This window comes from Microplitis demolitor, chromosome 1 (genome assembly GCF_026212275.2).
Source record: "Microplitis demolitor isolate Queensland-Clemson2020A chromosome 1, iyMicDemo2.1a, whole genome shotgun sequence".
Lineage (NCBI taxonomy): Eukaryota > Metazoa > Arthropoda > Insecta > Hymenoptera > Braconidae > Microplitis > Microplitis demolitor.
The window spans coordinates 12,751,600-12,773,755 of record NC_068545.1 but is presented as its reverse complement, the minus strand read 5'-3'; the positions used below and the strand labels follow the sequence as shown (position 1 = coordinate 12,773,755).

Below are 22,156 nucleotides of genomic sequence, written 5' to 3'. Positions count from 1 at the left end.
ATTTTATTCCTGCCGAGAGGCCTCGAATAGAATAAATTTCGAGTTATGACAGAACAACGAGTACACGGTAAAGATTTTACAGAAATTTCGAGACGCGTGGTTGAACTAGCCGACGGGCCTTGTGCTACCAACCTGATTCACGTAACCAGCAGAAAGATATTATGTAAATTAATTATAACTAATTCGGCCCTCTAATAATTAAATCAGAGGCCTTAATTAATTATAATTTTTACCTGCGGGAGAAAGAAATGGTGAAAAACGGTTTTTTCTAAATATTTTCGAAACGACTGACGCGATCGATTTCAAATTTTAATCAGCTCTAGAATTCAATAAAACGCGCCGATTGCCACGTCAACTATCAAAAGCGATTGATTAGTTCAAAAGATATCAACGTTGAAAAGTTGAAAAATTACATTTTGTTATTTTTTCCGGATAAATCATAATATAACGTACTAAAATGTGCCTGATATCATACCAACTCATCTTTTTTATGGTTTCTTTTGATCATATAATGTGATCGAACTTGGTTTTTAGTTTAAATCATATTATCAACAAAAAAATCGATAAAACGTAGTTTTTAATATTTTTATCGGATATTTCATATTTTATTGTTTCTTACATGAGTCAAAACTTATTTAAATCTTGATTTTGATCCCTGACATTGATTTCTGCCTCAATACACTTATTTTACTAAACATAATCAGGAACTAAATTTTAAAAACCGCTTCATTGATGATTTTCGATCCTTAAATTTTCAAACTTCAGCATAACCGGTAACTTGTTAGAGCTTGAAAAGATCGTAAAAAAACAATTGCATGTAATAGCATTTTCGAGCTCGAAGAGCTCGAAAATATATCTACACTAATGTTTTCGAGCTCTTTGAGGTCGAAAACAGCGGGAAGTTTTGGGGCTGGCCCGCAGGGTCAACCGACGTCCAGATTTTTAATTCAAGAATTCATATTTTTGCAAAAACAAAAACCGCAGGTCTGAAAATTTCAGAATCTTTTGAAAAAAGTACAAGGTGTTATGCAAAAACAATTGAGCCAAAAATTAAATGTCGATCGTCATTTTTGACGAATTTCAAAAATTCAAAATTTGTCATTTTTCAAAATTTTTTCTTGGAAAATTTTTTTTTCATAGCCTCAAGTATTTCTTTCGAAAAAAGTTTTGGATCGTTATTGTAACTATCAGGGTTTTCGAGATATTGAAAGAATAAAGTGGAAAAACTGGAAAAATCGCGAAATTTTGAATTTTGCATAACTATTGAAGAAAAATTTTCAAATTTTTTTCCTTTCGCAAAATTGCGTTATATATTAATAGGAAACTTTTGACCAAAATTCGCCCAAATCAAAAGGGGTCGATTCCAACCATTAATAGATTTGACATGGAATGACCTTTATGCATTTAGTGCTATTGAAAATCAATCATCAAGTGTTCAATTCTTAACTTTTCTCGGTAACTTCTGAATTTATGTTACTAATTTTCATAACATTTTTGCGATCAACTCAGAGTTGAACTAGACTCAATTTAATTGTCTCAATTATTTCAATTCATTACTCGAGCTCAATTATATAATTTATATTCAATTAATTACGGATTCACGAGCCCGAGAAATTAACAGTATTAATAATTTAAATCGACGATTTAATTTTATAATCCAGTGGTATTATGTGCTGTGACAAATAAAAACATTGCTTTATTTTTAATATGCGTATTTTTCCAATATTTTAAGCACGAACCAGTCCTGGCATGTATTTATTCAATCATTATTACAACAAAGATCAAAAGCAAAAAAGTAATACGCCTCTTTGCTGTTAACATCAACACAGTTTATCGCTGATGATAATTATAATTATAATAGCAATAGTGAAAATGATGAAAACGCAGATGGTTACATTAACTTACAGCCCCAAGGTCAAAGATTTATAGTCCAGTGGCAAATAGTTAAAAAATATAGACAGTGTCAAGCTAAAGGTAAAGAGACTTCAATCAGAATCCACCTGCTGCAGAATCTAATCACATGCAATGGGTTGAAGGTGCTTTCAGCGATATTCTTACGTATATTACAGCGTCATGCAGACCTTACGATCACGTAGGTTTCACTATTAATTACGAATGACTCACAGCTGGGGCTATTTAGGCGAAATTTACAAGAGCAAACAGCAATGGTTTATGGCGTTTATTAAGCAATGTCGCTCAAAGCGTGGGTGGTCTTACTACTGACAATAGACTTCTTATCATGTTAGCTGTTGACTCAGGCATTGAGGGTCGTGGGAAATTAGTTTTTACTCATGAAACACTTTTCAAACGATTAATAACAACTATTAATAATAAGGATAATTTATGTTCGCCGCGGTCGTTAGTTATTGCAATGATGTACATTGAAAGCGATAAGATTCACTCGGGTTCTTTACAGCGTAGATGGAAAAATATAATAGACAACAGGAGAGATACACAACAAAAAGAAGCTCTTAAATTATTACAAGCTAGCGGCGTTGTGATTCCTAGACACGAATGCGATGTTTACGAAATACTAGCTTTTCAACGTTATTTTACACATAAAGGTATAGCGATAGTTGTGTATGAATTTTTAAAATTTGGAAAAGGAGCTCAACCATTTTTGACGGGCATGCCATGGTTCAAGAAACGTTTGCGTTGATTTGTCATTTAATATATTTATTATATTATCAAGATGCTAACCATTATCAGCCCATAACAAATTTAGGTGTTGCTTTAGGTAGTCGTTCATTTTGCAATCTATGCAATAAAAGTTATGAGTCTATACAATCAAAGTTATGAGTCTAGTCGTGAGCATAGATGTTCTAAAAAATGTCCGCGTTGTACCTCACCTGTATGTAAATATGTCTCTAAAAAAACGTGTATTTTATGTAATCGCTGGTTTTCGAATAATGAATGTTATAAGAATCATTTAAAATTAGCTTCAGCTAATTTATGTGGAAAAAATAAGGCTCTTACAGTGTGTGACGCTTTGTAATTATGTACGGTATGTTGTCGATACATATACCATAATCTAGAACATAATTGCAACGTGAATTACTGTCAGATTTGTTGCTGGGAAAGTCTACTTAATCATTATTGTTTTATCGCTCCTCTTCAACAAAAAGAGCTTCAAAAAGTTTTATTTCTATATAAGGATTCTGGAACGTGGCAAAATAAACATTAAAAAGGTGATAAGTCCAACAAAATACACGTACCTAATTTATGTATTGTTCAAAAAACATGTTTCTTTTGCTGGGATAGTAAGAACGTCTTTGAAAATTGCATTGAATGCGGTCAACGTGAATATATTTTTGAAGAAAAACTTGTCGAAAAATTTATTAATTTGGCTTTACAAAATAATTCTAAATTCTCAAAAATAATATGCATTGCTCACAATGCTAGTAGTTTCTGTATACAGTTTATTTTAAAATGAATGATGGAGCAAAAGAAAAAACGATTACCTGATCCAATTTCAAACAGTACAAAAATAATGGTAGAATGTTTTTCAACCAATACTATGTTCGCTAAAGAACGTGAGCAATTTATGGAACAGTACAATAAGAAAGCACATAAAGGTTATATTTTCAATTTTCAAAACGAAATTAAATTTTATTGTCAAAATGATGTAGCTGTTTTAAGAAGAGCCTGTATGTTATTTCGTGAAATGTTTATGAAATTCGGTAAAGTATGCCCCTTGTTGAAATGTACCACTATATCATCAGCTTGCTCGAAAATTTACAGACGCAATTTTCTTAAACCTGACACAATAGGCATTTTGCCAGCCAGTGGTACTCATCGATGGTCATCAAATCAATCACCCAAAGCAATTCAATGGTTTATTTTCAAAAAACAAGTACACGTTTTTAGAATAACACATGCCACGCGTAGTAAAAAATATTGTTTGTAAAAAATACTCGTTGACGGTCATTATAAAAACGATAGAACCGGCGAAGAGCATGTGCTAGAAGGTCACGGGCGTTACTGGCATGGTTGCCCTAAATGTTACAGAGTGAACCGCGACAGAATACTCAATATCGGCGGTAGTATGGATGCGAGATATGACTGTACTATTCGCTCCGAGTGTGACTGCAGCGCCAGACTAAATATGAACTACGGGAGGCTGTCAGTGTATGTTTTTATATGTTATTCAAAGAAAAAGTTCATTAAAAAAATATTATAAACAATAATAAACAAGTTATAAAAAATGTGAGAATTAAATAGTTATTGACATTTTATAATTGACCTCAACGTACCAAAAACACAAGTAAGTATAATGACAAAATAAATAAAGAAATGCAGTAAACATTTATAAGGTTAAGTAGCTTAAAATTTATTTCAAAAGCTCGGCATAGTTCTTAAAAAAATAAAAAAAAAAAAAATAATGATTAAAATGTTTTCTGAATAGAATAAGTATATACTAATTTAATAGACTTATTTTTTTATTATTTTTAGTCGAACCAAAGACATGGATATGAGTCTATACAATCAAAGTTATGAGTCTAGTCGTGAGCGTAGATGTTCTAAAAAATGTCCGCGTTGTACCTCACCTGTATGTAAATATGTCTCTAAAAAAACGTGTATTTTATGTAATCGCTGGTTTTCGAATAATGAATGTTATAAGAATCATTTAAAATTAGCTTCAGCTAATTTATGTGGAAAAAATAAGGCTCTTACAGTGTGTGTTCTCTCATAGTTCTTAAAAAAATAAAAAAAAAAAAAAATAATGATTAAAATGTTTTCTGAATAGAATAAGTATATACAAATTTAATAGACTTATTTTTTTATTATTTTTAGTCGAACCAAAGACATGGATATGAGTCTATACAATCAAAGTTATGAGTCTAGTCGTGAGCGTAGATGTTCTAAAAAATGTCCGCGTTGTACCTCACCTGTATGTAAATATGTCTCTAAAAAAACGTGTATTTTATGTAATCGCTGGTTTTCGAATAATGAATGTTATAAGAATCATTTAAAATTAGCTTCAGCTAATTTATGTGGAAAAAATAAGGCTCTTACAGTGTGTGTTCTCTCATAGTTCTTAAAAAAATAAAAAAAAAAAAAAATAATGATTAAAATGTTTTCTGAATAGAATAAGTATATACTAATTTAATAGACTTATTTTTTTATTATTTTTAGTCGAACCAAAGACATGGATATGAGTCTATACAATCAAAGTTATGAGTCTAGTCGTGAGCGTAGATGTTCTAAAAAATGTCCGCGTTGTACCTCACCTGTATGTAAATATGTCTCTAAAAAAACGTGTATTTTATGTAATCGCTGGTTTTCGAATAATGAATGTTATAAGAATCATTTAAAATTAGCTTCAGCTAATTTATGTGGAAAAAATAAGGCTCTTACAGTGTGTGTTCTCTCATAGTTCTTAAAAAAATAAAAAAAAAAAAAATAATGATTAAAATGTTTTCTGAATAGAATAAGTATATACTAATTTAATAGACTTATTTTTTTATTATTTTTAGTCGAACCAAAGACATGGATATTATTATAAAGACTGGATTTCAGTCCATCACCTATCAAATAGAATTTCAGCCAGAGACAATGACCAAAGGCAAAAAACTTGTTGATGCTGAACATGTAAGAGAAGTCGAGGAACATCGACGAAACTTGGAAAGTTTTTTGATAAAATCTCGCGTTATTCGGCAAGCATCAGTCCATGCTACACCTTATGCTACTTCTTTAGACGTAATGCACATCTAGATCATTTATTTCGTTACTTTAAATAATATTTAAGCATTATATAATTAATAGATTTTTCTATTTAAATTTCAGATAAACTCTGCACGTTTCGTGACAAATGTACACTGTAATTGTGTATATAATAAGAGCGGCAAGTGTAAACATGTTGCTGCGTTAATTTATTTTATTAATAATGAAGAAAGTGCTTCAAAAACGAGTCGCGAGCAGCAATGGGGTAAGCCGGGCGCACGTCAATTTGCTAAACACAAATATTCTAAAGGAGAGTATTTCAAAAAAATGATGCCGCATAAATACACTCAATTACATGAGCCTCAGAATGTTTTAATAACTTATTTAAAAGTCGATTCACCTTTAAAACGAATTATGGAAGCACAGTTAACAAAAAATAATAAACATACAGTAAAAAATGTGATTAACTCTCTGTTGGCGCAAGTAGAATTGAATTTAGAGGAAGAAGAATGTGCTGCATGTTTACAAAATTTTTTAATTTTTTGCGGGGAACATTCTATTTATGAAAGTCAATATAAGCTGGATCCGAATCTCCGAGAGTTTTTTTTGAATAAAGTGCAATTATCGGAAGATGAAATCATTCAACTCTCATGTGAAACTGTTCAACAGTCTTCTTGTAACAATTGGTTCCAAGCTAGACGCTTAAGAATTTCTGCAAGTTCAAATGTTCATCATATAAAAATTCTAAGCAGGAAACCAGTTGAAAATTTGGTTTCAGACATGCTAAATCCATCTACAATTAAAAGCAGCTCTACTAAATATGGTTTAAAAATGGAATCTTCTGCTAAAGAAAAATATGAACAAATGTACAACTGTACTGTTAAACGGGTTGGTGTAATTGTCAGTAAATATCAGCCTTGGCTTTGTGCAAGTCTTGATGGAGTTGTCATCGATGACGGTTGTACTTCTAAAATTGTTGAATTCAAATGTCCTAGTACCTGTGAAAATAAACCGGTTATCAATGATGCTGATCAAGTTAGTAACGTAAGGTATTTAGAATTTATTAATGATAAATTGGAGCTCAAAAAATCTGATGGTTATTACACTCAAATTCAAGTACAAATGTACGTCACCGGCATGAGTGTTTGTGATCTCTTCGTTTTTTCACCAGTTGAAAATGGCTGTTGTTTAATAGAAGTCCACAGACACGAAGAATTTTTAAAAAATGTAATTTTGAAGAGTGAGAAATTCTATTTCGAGCAATATTTGCCAGCTTTGTTTGCAACAGTAGCAACTACTGACATTAATAAAGAAAATACTGATAACAACGATGGAAATACTGACAATTTAGATAGTAGTAATAAAGATGAAAGTGCAAACCAAAAACGAAGCTTTACTGAAAGTGATCTTACAAATATTTTAATATAGTAATTTATTTTCAATAATTTATAACGGCATAAAAGCACCAATTGCTGTAATATTAACAAATAAGTAAAGAGTAATCAGTCAAAGTATTAACTAATTAAAAATAATTAGTTTGATAAGTAGTTACAGAAAAATTTATATTTATTTAGTTAGTAAAGAGTGTTATTGTCTGTTACATTACTATTAATTAAAAAGTATTTTATTATTTGTTACATGTTTTACAAAAATCCTAATTATTAATCTAATTAATAGCTGAAAATAAATGTACAATTTCTTACAAATATAAATTTGTATTTCTACAAGTACTCACTGACCAACTGTTATGAGTAATAAAATATTCTTATCCCCCATTTTCAGGATCTTTTTTATCAGAAATAATTGGAGGCTGTAAATTAACCAAAACACAACAAATGTGCAAAATATCATCAATGCAATGGAACAAATGTTGTGGAATTTTATGCAATATTTGATAAGTTCTTAACCGCTGCATAATTCTTTCAACGTGAATCCTAACCCTTGCAACACTGTATGTCTGTTGAGTTTCTTCACTTGAAAATTCATTTTTTTTCTCTAGAAAAGGCGGCATGACCATTTGTACTTTCTTGCCACTTGCGTCAATCACTGTTTTGATTTCTGGAAAACCTTTATCAGCCAAAACTTTGTCACCATCCTTCAATAAATCCAACAACCCTGACTCTATTGTAAGCTGAGAATCTGATTTCCGTCCTCCAGCTACGTCAGATCTCAAGGATATAAAACCTCCAGGAGTTATACCAATAAGAACTTTGGCTGTGAAATTCTTTTTGTATTGTGAGTAAGTAAGAACACGGTTATCGACACTTGTAGGAATATCTATTCGAAATTCAGTGCAATCAATAATGACTCTGGTGTTATTATAATCAGATAGAAAACAATCAGGCATTGTTTCTTGTACTGCGTCGATATCTGGCCAAAATACTAAATTTCTTGTCGCACTAGCAAGATGTTGTAGGATTTCATAAAAAATTGTTGAAATTGTTGTTCTGTGAACACTAAATAATACACCGAGTGCCGAAAATGTTAATCCAGTTTTAATTTTCATTAAAAAAATTAATAGTCTGTCTGTTTTTGACACAATAAATTTTCATGGCGTAAGTGTACATAGTCAACTCAATAAGAAATCAAAATTTGGGAATGATACACCGACCAGATCAATGATTTCTTGATCTCTTGTCACCGATGCAAATCCTCTGAAGATTTTATTATCCGTTTGACTTTCCTTATCAGCAAACGTTTTTTGATCAGTACCACATTTTTTATTAACAAATTTTTTATTACTAGCATGAATTTTTATCGGCCTAGTATCTTCAACCATTTGAATTTCTGTCTGAGTTTCAGCATGACACAAATCATTTGTGATATAACGATTGCAAATAAACGTTTGAGAATTGACATCAGAGTTTGAATAAAAATCAACTTGACACTCTTGGTCAACTTTTAAAGACACAATCGGAGGATTATTATATTCATTTATCACTTCCATCGGTTCTAATACAGTGAGTTCAGAACTGGATTTTGGAGGTGATTTTTTTATTCGCCGGTTTATTAAACGCTTGTATCTGAAAATATTAAATTATCATAACTATGTTATTAACATGGGTCTAGTTTTACCAAATAATTTTTACCTGTTTATGACCGAAGATTCATTAACTTTTGGAGACTTGTAAATTGAAGGAAATATTTTTGGAATGTAGTTAGGACTCAACTCCTCTTCTGATTTTTTACCCCCAATAAAATGGTCACTACAAATACAATCATATGGCTTGGGAACCCACGGTGATCCATCAACGCTATAAATATATATTTTTCATTATTTCAGCACAGTATTAATTAAACTGTTTACAAAATCAAAATTTTTTCACTTTGTGATAGCTTTTATTTTTCTTTAAATTATTAAATTTCTGTAATATAACAATTTATATACTTATAAATTTTTTTTTACTTTTTCATTACAGAATTGCAAAAAAATTATTTACGCTTGCTAAACTTAACATTTTTACAAAAATTTATAACACTCCGAATTATTTTTTTGATAACAATTAGGTTATGGTACTACTTACTTTAGCCTTTTAACCGCAGCTATCCACTGATTCCGTTGATTTATTTTCCATTTAGCAGTAGGAAATTTATAAAATTTGCACTCACTTTTTCTGCTCGTATTTTTACAATTCACTACACAACAACTTTGGTGTCTCATTTTTATTTAATTTATTTAAATTGAAACGAAAAAAAAAAATTTTAACGTGTTTTTGTTTACAATTTCGGTTATAGTAGCCTCCCGTAGTGTTCAAAGTGACCACTGCGAACGCTTCAGTTGATTTAAATTCCCCTACCATGCCTTCCCTCAGAGCGAATAGCAACGTCAGAAAAAATCCGCAGATTAGGGTATAGACTTACTGAAAAGTGGGAATGTGATTTTGATTTATTTTTATCTCGAGTTACGCGATCATCCCTTACTTTGTACCAAACCGTTAAATCCTAGAGATGTTTTTTTTGACAGTCGTACAGAAAGCTTTGTTACGTTATACGATGTAACAAACCATGAAAAAATCAAACGTGTAGATGTGTGTTCATCGTACCCTTATATTTGCAAAACTGGTGAATTCTCGGTTGGCCATCCCAAAATATTTATAGGTAATGAATGCCAGACTTTGATAGGTGAAAATAATAATTTAACACACATGGAAGGGCTGGTATAATGTACTATTCTTCCACCAACAATGCTTTATCATCCGGTATTACCATGTAGAGTTCATGATTAATTACATTTCACACTGTGTCGTTTTTGCGCTCAATAATGAAGACAGGTAGATTGTAATCATACGCCTACAGACCGCGCTCTAACAGGTACATGGGTGATAGAAAAACACCATTTCCGCAATATAAAAAAGACGTTGTAGAAATAAATATTCAACATTACCATTTGTGTAAAGAGTTCATTAATTGTATTTAAATTGACGTTTCCATAGATTATAATAAATATATAAAATATGCTCGCTTCTTTTATGCTTTATTTTCCCCCTCTTTCATATAGCAGCGTAAATAATTTTTATTTATTTATTTATTCGGGTTTATTATCTTCAGTTCTCCGAGGACAGTCCACCTAAGCGTTAAAACTAAATATAAATGAATATTATGATAGATATTCAGGGCTTCTTCGATAATTATGGAAAGTTTTTACCTGAAGAAGTAGAACTAGTAGATTTAGAATCTTCTATATAAGGTCATTGGTTAATCAAAGACCCATTTTCTGAAAATGAATTATTATTTCCAACACGTCAAAAAAATAACTGGTTTACAATAAAAAAAAAACAAGGCTAAATTTTTATGAGACTCTCAAACAACAACTGATGATATACACAGATGTTAGCTGCATTTTACGCGAGGTAAAAAGACAAGCCGTCCAAAACTAAGACGAGTCTTAGTTTTATACGGTAGTTCAAGCGTGTCATAAACATGCATTACACAAAATTTAAAGATTGTGATAAGATTCGTGGAAACCGGAAGAAGACTGGGAAATGAAGTGAATGTGACAGAATACGATCTGGACACATTGAGAGCATATTGGCAACCCAATCCTTTGTTCAGAATTCTACCGACACGATTAAATGTTGAAAGTGTCATTTGGTTAAGCGCTGTTACTTGTGCTGTAAGAGATTCGCCAACTTTTCTTAGTATAGGTTTAATTTTACATTATTATTATTATTATTTTATTATTTCTTTTTAAGTTAAATGCTCAGGGGGTTATCCCCGGTAGTTCGACTCTACCAAGGGCCTCACCTAAAAGCGAAATAGTTACTACTGCGATGCTTCATCAACAAGATGATCAGCATGCGCAGCAGGTCGTTTCGTTGCCTAAGTAGACGGGGGGATCCGAGAATGACAGCCTTTTGTATCCGTGATGCCAAAAACTCAACTTGCGATAAACAAGTTGGGATTCTAGCCAATGCAGACACAAAAGTCTGTTTCATCCCTCCTAGGACGATAACAAGCTTGACACGGTAGCCTGGGTAAAGTTTGCCAATTTCAAACAGGAGATCCTGATATATCTCGTGCTTGTGCTCTTCTTTAACCGTGATGTTATATTAAGCTGGAGCTAAAAACTCAATAACATAAATGTTACGAGCGGTTTTCTCGAAGAGCACAATATCAGATTTATTATGGTCTATTTTCCGCGTTGTTGCGAATGGCACGTTCCAATAACTACGGCTACGGTCATTCTCAACGACTTGCGGAATATCTCCTGGCAAATAAGGCAGCACTGCTGTATTGTCGATACCACGCTTATGTCTAAGGTGGTAATAAAGTACTCGCAGAGCAGCATTATGACGCTGGATGTATGCATTTCCTGCCAGCACAGGACATGCTGACAAAAGATGTATAAGCGTCTCTGGATGCTGTTTACAAACCCTACACAAAGTGTCGGGTAGCTGCATCTGGAGCACTTTAGCACGGTATTCGAGAGTGTTAATAACACCATCTTGGCAGGCAAAAATATACCCTTCAGTCTCGGACATCAGGCCTTCTGATTTAAGACAGATAAACGTCAGCTGGGTGAACAAGCCATTATCACGCACGTGTTTAAAGAAAACGATGTGCGTGGACTTGTCCATATGTGTACTGAGCAGTTTTTGTTGCTTAGCGTTCCTGACGACCGTCTTAAATTCCTCCTTAGGGAGGTCAATAAGAGGATTTACTCTCCCGAGACCAAGGGATTTTGCTGCATACATTGCTGCCTTATATAAAAACGCTCCTTTCTGCCCATTCTCATGAATATAAACAATTTGCATAAGGAAGTCGTTTTTATCTGCTGTGAAATTAACAACTTCGTATGTTAAACCTAGAACCAAACGATCATGAAGACACTCCAAGCTCTGTAAACCTCTCCCTCCGATGTGCCGGGAAAGGTATAATCTGGTGACTGAGGAATTAGGGTGCATGCTCCGATACATATTCCCGACTTTGCGTGTTTTGATGACCAAATTTTCCGGAGTTTCCGCACATACTCGCTGCAGCGCTCCCCTACGATATTCAAGGCTGTCTGAATGTGTTCCTCATCAGGAGCATACACCTTTAGATGATCCATATAGAGTAAGTGGGTGATCGAATACTTCCGATAAGTTGATGGGCACACTGAGTATCCACGTGTGCGGCGTAGCGCAACAGATATTGGCCGCATTGAGATGCAAAACAGCAGAGGACTCAGAGAATCTCCCTGAAAGACTCCTCGTTTGTACTGTACAACCTCAGTTACACGTTTGTTGTTGCCACATTTAATGTGGAACCGTGTTCGCCAAAGTTGCACCGTACGCTGAATGCATCCCACTGTATCGCGATTGACCCCAAGGCATTTGAGCAAAAAGAGAATAAGCTCATAAGATGTTGAGTCAAATGCATTGCGGTAGTCAATCCAGGCCATTGACAGGTTGCGCTGATAGTAGATCGCGCCTTGAATGACACAACGATCCACTAACAGATTCTCTTTGCAACCTGACAGGCCTTTTTTACTGCCACGTTGTTCGTATAGCTGCTATCATACAGGGTCTATCTCCTGCAGAGTGCGATTATTCAAGATTTTGGTGAAAATTTTATAAACTGCATTCAATTAGGTGATAGGCGTGTAGTTTTTCCGCGTCAGACAAGTCACCTTTCTTCGGGATAAAAACGGTTCGCCCCTTCTACAAGCCAGCATGGAATTGGTTCATTACCTCTGATGAATGTTGTAAAAATCCGGGTCAGATGATTATGGGTAGAAGTTAGTTTCTTTCACCAAAACAAGTTAATGCCATCCAGATACGGAGCAGTCCAGTTCTTACCATTATTTAGAGCTGAACGAACTTCTTCCACGCTGACTTCAGGGCTCTCTTCATTAGCATTGTCATTGCGATGTTGTCGACAAAATGCTTCGAAGTTGTTGAGAGCTGGAGGGTCACGATTCACATTTGGTTGACCACCATACAAATCGGATCAGAAAGCTTCTACTCGCTCGATGGATCGGGGATCGCCAGAAACAGATGTTTTGGGTAGTGTATCTTCTTAGTGATACATACTTGTCGTCTTTCAAAATCATTGTCGGCGTCTTCACAAGAACGGCGTCTCTCTTGATGTAACTGTGCTGGAAACGACAGACTATGAGATAATCGTCTGTTCATTAACAGTGATCTTCGTGTTCGCCAGAGATGAGAGGCATAGTCACGAAGATGTTGTTGAGTGAGATGTCTGTGGTTAGGATGCATATGGCTCCAGAGAGCATGCATCCTCGCCATGTAGCCTCTCCGCTCCGGTTCAATGTTATTATGGCACATCAAGAGATCGGCTCGTAATTCCTCCGTCTACATAAATGCAGTCCGTTTTTCTCCAAGGTCGTCATCAATCAGTATCTCGATGTTCCACCCAGCTAGTAGGTAGCCCTCATCTGAGAAGGGCTAGTGGTCGGGAGCACTTCCTGGTTCAGCATTGTCTTGAACTCAGTTAGACTTTTCGTTGGGAAGTTAACCCAACGTAGAGTTTGTTGTGCGATTAGTAGGTCAGCAGATGGGAAGCTGACCTACATTGCCCACGATGAGCCACGGAGTAAACAAAGTCTTCACTGGCCGCACAACATGCATTATTATTATTATTATCATTATTGCTATTGTAAAACGAATGTGGATATATTCTAATTATTATTTCAGTTTTCTTTTGGGTATGCCCCGTTACATCTTTGAGCTAGCTATGCGGTCAGCACCAGAGCTGATTCAGCAACTTCTCACGCAACGATGGAAATCGATCCACAATAACACGAGTGGAAACACCTCCAAGATAGTAGAAGATAAAACAGAATAATGTTAAAATACATAAGATTTTCTAAGCTGTCTGTTAAATTTGTATTCATGTATTTCTTACTGTACAAATTTTAATTCATGTATTTTTATTTATTTAAAATTCCATATTTTTAATAATAACTAATTACGCATAAGCTATCGTTAAATTTTATTTCGTTTCTGTGTAAATATATAAGATATACATTACTCGCTCAATTTAGTTCGAAAAATGGATCTACGGTGGAAACACCCATGGACGTCAATTATTTGCGGGTTCACGGGGTGTGGTAAGACAGTATTTGTAAAAAGGTTTATTAAATATTTCCCTCAGATGATGCGATTTTTCCGAGAGTAATATTTTATTACGCTGATTGGCAGTCTTCCAATACGAAATATTCTAACTATAAAAATATTGAGTTTCGTGAAGGTTTACCGCGCAGTAAAGATTACACTAACGATGCGCGTCCGAAATTGCTTATTATCGATGATGTGATGCGCGAGGCCTCAAACAATAACGTCGTAGATTTATTCATGGAGTGTAGCCAGCATAGAAACCTGAGCGTAATTTTTATTACACAAAATATTTTTCATCAAGGGCACAGTCAAAAAGATATATCCTTGAACGCAAACTATATCGTAATTTTCAAAAATCCAAGTGATAGATCGCAAATACAACACCTTGCAAGGCAAGTTTATTTTAAAAAGACACATTTTTACAAGATATATACTATCATGCGACATCTGTCCCCCACGGATATTTACTACTAGATTTGAAACAATCAACGCCTGAAAATCGTCGGTTTCGTTGCTATATTTTCCCAGATGATCAACATCAATTCGTTTATATAACCAAAAAAAGTATAAATAATAGATCTAAATGTTACAATGTTCCAGTATACCACTGATAATGGTGCAGCGCGGACCAATTAAAAAGAAACACCTTCCTATGCTCCGCGCACTCTGTTATTTAAATAGCGAACGAAGACAAGCTGTACTACGTAAGGCTGACGCAGCTTTAGTAAGGTGTATTTGCGGGTGCGCTCTAAATAAATTACGTGGTAATGTGTTGTTATCATCAAAAGATCGCAAAAAATTAAAACGTTACGCACCGTTTTTGAGAAAATTATCGGCCCTAGAAAGTTTGAATAATAAGAAAAAGTTAAATGTACAGAAAGATGGTTTTCTACCGGCATTTCTAGCGCCACTACTAGGCGCATTGCGGTCAACAATAGTCGCACATTAATTACGATGGAATACGCTCGCAAAATGGTGTTAGTACCAGAAGATAAATAACAAGATCATGGTAATGCAGACCAAAATAAAGATAAATTAAAAAATAATACTATATAGACTTTAGGCACAACTCTATCACGGTTCGACAATGAAATGAATAAGATTCTAAACTCTAATAAGTATAATTCTGATCGTGAAAAATATCAGGCGTACTTGCAAATCCTTGAACGTTATTTACGTCTACTAAAATATGAAAAAAAACCTTTAGAAAATACATTTGCCGAATTAAATACAAACGAGAATATAAATTTTTCTGGTTCTTCTTTTGACACTGTCCCTAAAACGTCGGAATCTAGTATACACTCGGTTGCAACGACTGTACATAATACTTCATATGAGGCCGGTATCGATAATTCAATTATAGATAGTATTCCGAAAAAATTCAAAAATAAAGCCAGTTTGTAGTTAAAACGTCTAAAAAATTTACCTACCTCAACGATAACGTCGGATAGCCATGGGGCTGTAACACCTTATGGTAAAAAAATAGCAGGCTCAAATATAACGGATCTTCTGAACGATGCTATGAAAAGGAGAAAATCTGTCAAAGCTATAGGAAGGCGTCAATTCGCGCAAGTGTTACAAGCCTCAAATATCCCTCGTGAATATATAGGCAACCAAAATTTTTTCAATAGCACAGTATTATCTTCTACACCTACAAGTTCACGAGATAATATAAGCATACCAGTTATTCGGGAAGATCTTGCTTCTTTAGATGAGTTTATGACCGGTGATGATGAGGGGACTAGAGCAACTCAAAAAGGCAAAGACTCCATGTCTATAAAATGAAAAACTAAAAAATTGTCATGGATGAAGTTCAGACCAATGAAATGCTAAAAGCCATATATTATAACCCTTCACACGTGGCTATTTTTTCGGGTGCTAGAAATTTCTTTAAATTAGCTGGTAGAGATGATTCAAAGTTTTCAAAAGACATGATTGAAAACTGGCTAAATAAACAAGAAACTTTTACAAAGCATCAACTAAATAGAAAATATTTTATCAGACGTACTTACGACGTAAAAGTAATTGATAATATATGGGAAGCTGATATGGTAGACTTAAGAAGTATATTAATGCACGACGACGGCTATAAATATATTTTAATGATGATTGACGTGTTGAGTAAATTTGCGTGGGCTGAGCCTCTATTTAATAAAACTAGTGTATCTGTGACACAAGGTTTTAAAAAAATACTGCTACGTAGCAGAAAAAGATAACCACGTTTAATACAAACGGATAGCAGCAAAAAGTTTCTTGGCGCATCTTTTCAAGAATTTTTAAAGAAAAAAGAAATACAATTTAGAACTGTACGAAATCCTGATGTAAAAGCAGCTGTCGTTAAACGTTTAAACAGAACGATCAAGAAGAGAATGTGGTGATATTTTACGGATAGACGGTCAAAAAGATATATAGACGTATTACAGAAGATTATCAATACTTACAATCATACACATCCTAGTGGTATAAAAATGGCCCCTGTAAATGTTAATGACGATAATTATGCTGCAGCAATTTATAATGTTAAGAAACGCTATGAAAATAATAAACGTTATAGACTTATGAAAAAACGTAAACCTAAATATAGCGTTGATGACATGGTACGCATCAGTAAGACTAAAGCAGCATTTGTGAAAGGATACGAAAGTGGCTGGAGTAATGAGATTCTTAAAATTTCTACAGTTTCAATGTTTCGTCAGTCAGTGGTTTATTTATTATCCGATTTACAAAACGAACCCATTAACGGTGTGTTTTATGAGGAAGATTTATCTCTTGTTAAATAAAAATGGCTTTAATTAGAGATAATTTTTATATTGTATTACCTAGTAACAGTAGTATGAAGTATTTCCCCAATAACACGACTACGTATTTTATAACACAGTTACCTCAAGCGTTGGACTTAGGTGGCGAATGGGAAGTTGCGCTAGTAGAAATACAAACTCCTATGACCATACTACATGTACCAAAAGGATCTACTGCAATTATCATAGGTACAACCAACATATCTATAAATACTGACGCAGGAAAAAGTGTTACTGAAGAAAACGAAAAAGAAGAAGAAAGTATAGTTGACATTTACTATGGTCGTGTACCTTATGGTCAATATCAAAATATTAGCTCTTTAGTGCAATGTATGAATACACTTCCTGCAATGTCTAAGCATATAAATTTTGTACATGACACCAGTAGCTGTATATCAGTTTATAAAATATGTGATTGCGTAGCTATACATACACTGAAGTTCAATGAAATACTTGAAAAGATACTAGGATTTGGCGTAGACTATTTACTTATACCTGTCTCAGAAAGAAACGAATGCAAAGGGTCAACCCCTGCATCATTAGTTAATGCATTGCCTAGAAAAATATTTGTGTGCAGTGATATTTGTGAAGGTTATATAACAGGAGACGTGCACTCACCTCTGCTACGTGTCGTACCTGTTGATACCGATCATTACGCCTATGGTTCAACTAAAATAAAGACTTTTTCACCGGGCCGTTATATACCCGTATGACGCAGAACCATGAACACTATCGAAATTGATATAAGAGACGAGTTCAGGAATTCTATTCCATTTGAATACAGTACGCTGACCGTGACATTACATTTCAAGAGAAAAATTTAAGTCTAACAAAATGGCCGGGTTTGAAATAATACAGTACGGTGACGGAACTCATGATTTTGATGGCATAAGTCAAGTTTACATAGGCTCGCCAAATCGAAGAGGACATGGTATTGGTAGCTTCCTTGGTGGCTTGTTTAGACGTGTGTTACTATTTTTAAAAAGCGGTGCGAAAGCATTTGGCAAGGAAGCTTTAAAATCCAGTATAAATATTGCTACAGATGTTTTGGATCACAACGTACCCGTCAAAGAGGCGTTAAGTGCCAGAGCACGTGAATCTGGTAATAATTAAAAACGAAAAGCTCAGCAAAATATCGACAGTCTTATAAGTGGTTTAGGGTACCTGGTCAGTTGGCTATTGCTAGTGGTATGAATAGCACCATTGGTTTAGTAAGGAGGCATTCTAATAAGAGAAGACGAGTGATAGAAAAAAAAGTTCAGAAAAAAATTAAACGTAAAACAAAAAAAAAAAAAAAATGAGAAGAAAAATAGCAAAAAAACAAATAAAAAAAAAGAAAAAGCTGTGTACAGTGAATGAAATTTTTTCTTAAATCGTTATTTTAAAAATGTCGCTTTTGCACATGCATTCTTGCGAATGTGCTAAAACAGAACTTGAATTATTCTCATAGCCTCCTACTCAAACAACAATCGAAAGCTGACAGTGGGTCTATTATAAACCAACTTCATCGTTGACTGTTAACTCACCGACAGAATTCGTCGTAAAGGCGCAAGGTGATGAAATATATTGATCTTGCTCATACTATGATAAGTTCAAGTGTAATAGTCCAGTAAAGGAACGTTTTAAATCGAAATTTAATCTGGAAGGCTAAATTTTTGACTATATCTTGAATTTTGTATTTAAAGTAAGGATACATGGTCAAAAAATCAAAATTGGCATGCAGGGGTTGGAAAAAAAAAGGAAAACTACCCCCGAAACAGAATTTTTGCGATTTTTTTCGAAAATATAATTTTCAGCGAAAAAACATCTGAGCAAAATCGATAGAAAATAAAAAAATCTATAAATTTTGTATTAATCACTTTCTTCGTAAATGCAATAGAACAAGAGATATTTGCATCTAAAAATTGCAATTGAGCCGGCTGCTACTGATAATGTACCCCAATTTTAAAAGTGCATAGAAATAAACTAATCAAGATTTTTAAATGTTTTTTTTTTTTTTTTTATTTTCTATTCTTTATGATTCACATTTCTAAATAAAAAGAATTTTTTTTTTTAAGTAATAAACAATGGAATTTTTTAACTTAAATTTTTAATCACTAAAATTAAGAAAAAAAATTTTTTTTTCATCCACAAATCTTTTTTGAAGGTTTATCTTTTATGTTTATTCATTTATTCTCAATTGCCATCCACATTTACCTGAGATTTTACCTGAATAAAATATCTATTTGAAAACTAATTGCCCCTGAGTCTACGACTTTGAGGCTCGGAATAATTCGTCTCTGTCACTCCTTAACGATTCATGAACGATTCATGAAATTTGTAATCGATTGATACCTTTATTGTCAAATAGATTTTTTATAAGTTAATTAAGTCTTAAAAAAAAAAAAGACTAAATTACAAAAAAGACAAAAAACCAAATTTCTTCGAGTATCTGAGCGGCCGCCAACTATTATTATTATTTGTTCGATGAACGCGCAACATGTCCGCGCATTAGCTGGACACAACTGCTGTAGGAGTGAGAAAGACGTTTATTCATACTAAGAGTGACAGAGACGAATTATTCCGAGCATCAAAGTCGTAGACTCAGGGGCAATTAATTTTTAAATAGTTATTTCATTCTGGTAAAATTTCAGGTAAATGTGGATGGCAATTGGAAACAAATGAATAAACATAAAAGATAAACCTTCAAAAAAGATTTGTGGATGAAAAAAAATTTTTTTTTTCTTAATTTCAGTGATTAAAAATTTAAGTTAAAAAATGCCATTCTTTATAACTTAAAAAAAAAAAGTAAAAAACTTTGTTTTATTTAGAATTGTGAATCATAAAAAATAGAAAAGATTAAAAAAAAACATTTAAAAATCTTGATTAGTTTATTTCTATGCACTTTTAAAAATTAGGGTACATTATCAGTAGCAGCCGGCTCAATTGCAATTTTTAGATGCAAATATCTCTTTTTCTATTGCATTTACGAAGAAAGTGATTAATACAAAATTTATAGATTTTTTTATTTTCTATCGATTTTGCTTGGATGTTTTTTCGCTGAAAATTATATTTTCGAAAAAAATCGCAAAAATTCTGTTTCGGGGGTAATTTTCCTTTTTTTTTTCCAACCCCTGCATGCTGATTTTGATTTTTTGACTATGTATCCTCATTTCACACACAAAATTGAAGATACAGTTAAAAAGTTAGCCTTCCAGAACAAATGTCGATTTAAAACTTTCCTTTACTGGACTATAAGTATTACACGTAAAACTCTTGTCGCAGCTAGTACTACACCGCTTAAAGTGGGTCCTATCAATAATTTTATGCATTCAATATTTAATCAAGTAGACGTATTGTTTAATTAAAAGCCCGTATCAACGCCCAATAATTTATATGTGTATAGAGCATATATAGAAACCCAACTAGACTATGGTTTGGATGCTAAAAAATCAACCTTAAGTACAGTTGGATGGTCTTGTGATACTCCTAGTAAAATGGATAGTGTTGATGACTATAATCTAGGATTGAATAAATGTCGTGATTTATTAACATGTGAAAAATCAACCGATTTTATAGGCCATATACTTTGTGACATTTTTAATCAAGAAAGATTTTTTATAAATGGCGTTGAAATGCGCTTACGTCTCACACTTGCACGTGAAGCTTTTTGTCTCATGGACGCCTTGCCTAATGGCTGTAATTTAGTTATTACTGAAGCTATCTTAATAGTAAGACGAGCTGAAATTTCACCTGGTATTCTGTGTGCACTTGCATGTGTTCCGAAATTAAAATTCAAATACTTCAGTAACTGTAAATCTGTCTTGTAGTGAAGAACATTATGGCTCTTGTATTATATATTCAAGGCTTTATTAACAAGGCACGAGAATTTTTACCTAAAGAAATCGGTGTTACTTCTCTAACTAATGGTGATACGGCCCACTAGATTTTAGCTCCCAAATTTTCATTTATGCTGTAGTCAGAAGAATGGCAGGCTGAAAATAATGCTTTAACAAGAAAGCAAGGTCTTAAATGGTATGATGATGAGGCAATGATAGAATACGTACACATACAGCTCCGCGTTTTTTGCCAATGTGCTATGAAAATTTCCACAAAAGGAAGACTGCAAAAAACATACTTAGAGGGCTTACTTTGTCGTCCTGTCATAAATATAGAAGATTTATCAAACAACCCGCCAGTAGCAGCCTTACAACAGCCGCGGTTAACTTGTGCTCTACACAGTGTATAAGAGGCGAAACGAAATAGAAGTTTAGCATGTAATCAATGTAATTTATCGTGTGCAGATTTAATAAAACAGTGGTTAAATAGCAAGGCGCGTCATCAAAATTCTTCAATAGCAACTCATCATGCAGCTGAGCTTGCTTAAAACAACCATAACACAACAGATTGTCCTTGGAAGTGTCAGGCTTGTAATGAACACGGTGCAAATATTGAGAGCTATACAGTTTATACCATACCACACGATTGGAGTATATCCAGCGGACAGAATCTTGAAAATTTGGACGAGACTGACAGCCTTTGTTGCTAATACAGATGGCCACAATAAGCCAGAACAGCACTGGGTTGCCATGTACGTCGATAGACTTGGAAATGGATGGTACTTTGACAGCTATGGATTACCACCACTCATTCCTCAACACCTTAAACGTCTCAAACACACTTGCCGATGGTTCAAATATTACGACAAGCAGTTGCAACAGGAAAATCCTCAAGTATGCGGCCAATATTGTATCATGTTTTTGCATTGTATGTTTACTGATCCTTCAATTGACAAGTTTATATCTATCTTTGACGAACGATGTGACAGAAATGATGGAATTGTAAACGAATATTATATTTCATTCATGAATTTTAATCAAAACAAATGCTGTTATAATTTTGTACCCCGTGGCATAGCTGTGAATAATAATATTCAATCATGTATTTAAGCGTAAAGATATCAATATATAATAGAATAAAGGCGCCACTCTAATGTACCTATGTATTTTGGTAATCTATATAAATAAATATAAATAAAATAATTTATGTTGTCATTTTTTCATGAGCCCTTACTCATTTATTTAGTTTAAGATTGCTTCCATAAGTTATTTATGGTATTTTAATTATTTCTATTAATATTATTTAACGGTAAGG

The 22,156-nt window shown here is 33.6% G+C and overlaps 2 protein-coding genes across 6 annotated transcripts in view; both read left to right on the top strand.

The window, feature by feature from the left end:
- The window catches only part of LOC106693955 (TBC1 domain family member 30-like), a 526,797-nt gene that overhangs the window by 289,748 nt on the left and 214,893 nt on the right, over nt 1–22,156 (top strand). The window lies entirely within an intron of this gene.
- On the top strand, nt 4,106–7,121 carry LOC103570404 (uncharacterized). 4 transcript variants are annotated; one of them, XM_053741229.1, is made up of 6 exons: nt 4,106–4,264; nt 4,453–4,677; nt 4,795–5,019; nt 5,137–5,361; nt 5,478–5,700; nt 5,788–7,121. In XM_053741229.1, the coding sequence occupies exons 2-6, from the start codon at nt 4,466–4,468 to the stop codon at nt 7,090–7,092; spliced, it is 2,190 nt and encodes a 729-aa protein (XP_053597204.1). In that variant the 5' UTR covers nt 4,106–4,264; nt 4,453–4,465; the 3' UTR covers nt 7,093–7,121. The 4 variants fall into 4 exon arrangements, with proteins under 4 accessions (XP_053597204.1, XP_053597206.1, XP_053597209.1 ...); XM_053741231.1 differs by lacking the exon at nt 4,106–4,264 and having other exon boundaries at nt 4,628–4,677; nt 4,795–4,891; XM_053741234.1 differs by lacking the exons at nt 4,106–4,264; nt 4,453–4,677 and having other exon boundaries at nt 4,822–4,891; nt 5,137–5,233.